General features: G+C 40.1%; 1 protein-coding gene across 1 annotated transcript; it reads left to right on the top strand.

Annotated features, from left to right (window-relative positions):
- Nucleotides 1-1,441: 1,441 nt before the first annotated feature.
- On the top strand, nt 1,442-2,615 carry LOC103511237 (dynein heavy chain 5, axonemal-like; the record flags this gene model as incomplete). Its single annotated transcript, XM_008475956.1, has 3 exons — nt 1,442-1,683; nt 2,074-2,245; nt 2,405-2,615. Coding segments are annotated over exons 1-3 (625 nt in total), but the record flags the coding sequence as incomplete, so codon positions are not given.
- Nucleotides 2,616-3,587: the final 972 nt, after the last annotated feature.

Raw genomic sequence — 3,587 nt, 5'->3', positions numbered from 1 at the left:
CGGTTTGGATAAGTCCTTCTATGGAGACAGACTGACGGACAGACACCGAAGCGAATACAATAGCCCGTCCACTATACCTTTTGTACTTTCTATTACTACAGTATAGCGAGCTATACTAGTAATGAAAGTATTGCAATCGGTCCAAATTTTTTGGCTTTTTGGTTCTCTGGACAAAATTTGCACCACCACTTTCGTGTTCCTAGTAAAAAGACCTTTAATTCGATACATAGACCCGGTTTGGATAAGTCCTTCTATGGAGACAGACTGACGGACAGACACCGAAGCGAATACAATAGCCCGTCCACTATACCTTTTGTTATTACTATCGTAATAATAAAGGAAGGACGGGCTAAAAAAGTGGTTTTTAGCCCATGGTCTGTACGTTACGTACAGGTTTAAATTGGAAAAAGTAGAAAGTTGTGAACAAAATATCTCAAGAACGATTTGTCGTAGAGAAATGAAATTTGGTATGCTATCCCGGTATGGTCCAAGGACGCGACTGTAACAATTTGGTAAAAATCGGATAGTCACCCATCCAGATATCAACCAAAGTCAATGTTACTTCGAACTTCAAAAAAAAGTAAAAAATTCAATTTTTTTCATACTTTATATGATTCCTTATCACACGGGGAGTATTTTAAGATTAGGCGGTCGATTTTGGACTCGGAAAAATTTTCAAAGAAAGAAAAAAAAAGTTCAATTTTTGGACACTTTTTAATGATCCCTCATTACATGGGGAATATTTTAAGATAGGAAATTTTCGACCAAAAATCCGGAAAAAGTTCAATTTTTGGACACTTTTTAATGATCCCTCATTACATGGGGAGTATTTTAAGATAGGAAATTTTCGACCAAAACCTTTTCATCGGTCTACCTCGCCCTTTTCTCCCCCTCACTTCCTTTCTCTCAACCTTTTTATTCATTTATTTTATTGCGGAACGATTAGACCTCCATTGTTACATTTCCTTCTATCAATTAGACAAAAACCACCTGTTTTCCATAAACCTCTTTCCCATTGGGGTTTTTCCAGATAATCCGAATCAAGTCACTTCTCATTGACGAGCCCCTGGAAGAAATCAGCCGGGTCAAGTTAGGCTACGTTGTTAATTTTGTTAAAACGTGTAGTTAATTTTTTCCCATAATCACCATCTTCTAAACTTCTAAAGGCTTCGCCTTGTGATAGCCACATTGTTCTGTTCATTGCCATTTACTTCATTGTAGAATAGGAAGTTCCCATAATCCCATAATATTGTAGGTAATTTCGTTCAGGACAGCCACACTGCTATCACGTTACGTCACGTGATACGAAATTACCTACAATCTACAATACGAAATTACTTACTGCCAGGACCATTTGAAGTCTAGAAGTCTTTTTGCCTCCGAAATCCAACGCGTTAACCACTACACCACTGAGGCTGGATTTTAAAATTTAATATGGAAAATGACTCGATGTATTATCAATGAAGGCAACTTTAACTTTCAGGACATTTGCGTGTCTGCCATCAAGGAGAAGGACATAGAAGCCAAGTTGAATCAGCTGATATCTGACTGGTCCCAAGTCAATCTGACCTTTGCTCCGTTCAAGGAGAGAGGGGATTTATTCTTGAAGCCTGCCGAGACCACGGAGATTATTGCCCTGATAGAGGACAGTATTATGGTCATTGCTTCCTTGGCTGCTAATAGGCAAGTCCACTCTGGCTGAAGGGTTAAAAGTGACTCTCAACCTGGAGGTACTGGGTTCGAATCCCGCCCGGGATGCAAATTTTTTGACCAAACTTTTCTATTCTGGGATAAATGGATGGAAGATAATGTTCTTTGGAGTTATGCAAAAGCGGTTTCTAGACATAATCTTTTTATTATTATTTTAATCCTATTATCAGCTTTTATTTCTGGCCTGTTATTATTTTTTTCATTTATACTATAAATTAGATTCGTAGAGTCGTATAAGCTTAATTCATCCATTGGGGCAGTTGCCCCTACACCTAAGCCTCAGAGTGGGCTTTTTGTGTAGGTATTACTATAGATTAATTGCGCCGCGGGGAAAAATTTCAACGACTCTCGTCTTCATTCCAGATATAACGCTCCATTCAAGGCTACTATCATGGAGTGGCTGAAGAACCTATCTAATTCGCTGGAGATCTTGGAGTCCTGGATGATGATACAAAATATATGGGGCTATCTGGAGGCAGTGTTCAGTGGCGGTGAAATATCCCGACAATTACCTGCCGAAGCCAAGAAGTTCCTGGTAAGTTTTTTCCCCAGGGAGGTCCCTAGGTGTCCGTAAAAATATGTTCTTCGTGAACTTCGCATGTGGACACTGCTGGACAGACCATTTGCGAAGTTCACAAAGAACATAAGCCGTTCTGAGAACGAAAATCCTTTTATAACCTATGATTTCAGTGAGCAATGGTGTCCACCTGATGATGAAAAAGACCCAGACTTCCCAATGTTCGAAACGGACCTGCTTCCGATTAGGAACAAATTCCGACTTCGCCCCTGTGTAGAATTAACCGAGGAACTATTTGTACAGGAAATCCTGTTCAATACCATCTCCGTGTTTAACAATGTCAAAACGTGGACCGAATATGATCAGCCGAAGAAACCACAAAAGAAAGGTGAGAAACCAAGTCCCCGTTTCTGAAAAGGGTAGCATTTTGCTACAGTTTCCTTATGTTGAATCCAGTTTTCATTTTTAAAGTCCAACACATATTCTAAAACGTCTTAGGCCAGCCACTCACTACCAATCGAAAGAAAGGTGAGAAACCAAGTCCCCGTTTATGAAAAGGGTAGAATTTTGTTACAGTTTCCTTATGTTGAATCCAGTTTTCATTTTTAAAGTCCAACACATATTCTAAAACGTCTTAGGCCAGCCACTCACTACCAGGTAGACAATCCTGGGAGGTAGATTCGTAGAAGCTTAACGCATCCTTTAGGGCTGATTACCCTTACACCCAAGCCTCCCAGTGGGATTTTTATGTGTGAGTCATCGATAATAGGAGGTAGTGACGTTGGTTTTGTGGGCAAGTTAGGACATAGACGACGTGAGTTTAATGTAGCAGTTGTTTCATTGCTACGAAATAAAAACGGCGGTGGAACACTCATATTATGATTATCATTATTATTATTTAAGAGTAGTCTTGGTACATTACGTGTAGTATCTAAAGCAACATTCGTGGTCGAGTGGGTATCCCACTAGGCTTCCACACCGGAGGACTCGGGTTCAATTTCCGGCAACAGCGAGGTAGGTTTCAATTCCCCGTTAAGATGCAATTATCTAAAGCAACATTCGTGGTCGAGTGGGTATCGCACTAGGCTTCCACACCAGAGGACTCGTGTTCAATTTCCGGCAACAGCGAGGTAGGTTTCAATTCCCCGTTAAGATGCAACTTTGGTAAGCTTAAATGTTTGTTTTTTTCCTCTGCCTATTATTACTATTGTAATTTAATTAGGAAGGGCGGACTAAAAATCGGAATTATTGATTTCAAACAAGTTTGGGGGCATTACTTTGGGGATAAATCGCCTGAGGCCAGGTTTACATTTGATTCATTTTTGTCAAACCGCGAGTTTAAGTACCAGATGCTAGCTAC

This window comes from Diaphorina citri, unplaced genomic scaffold, assembly GCF_000475195.1.
Source record: "Diaphorina citri unplaced genomic scaffold, Diaci psyllid genome assembly version 1.1 scaffold691, whole genome shotgun sequence".
Lineage (NCBI taxonomy): Eukaryota > Metazoa > Arthropoda > Insecta > Hemiptera > Psyllidae > Diaphorina > Diaphorina citri.
The sequence above is the reverse complement of the archived record's forward strand: the minus strand, read 5'-3'. Positions and strand labels throughout refer to the sequence as shown.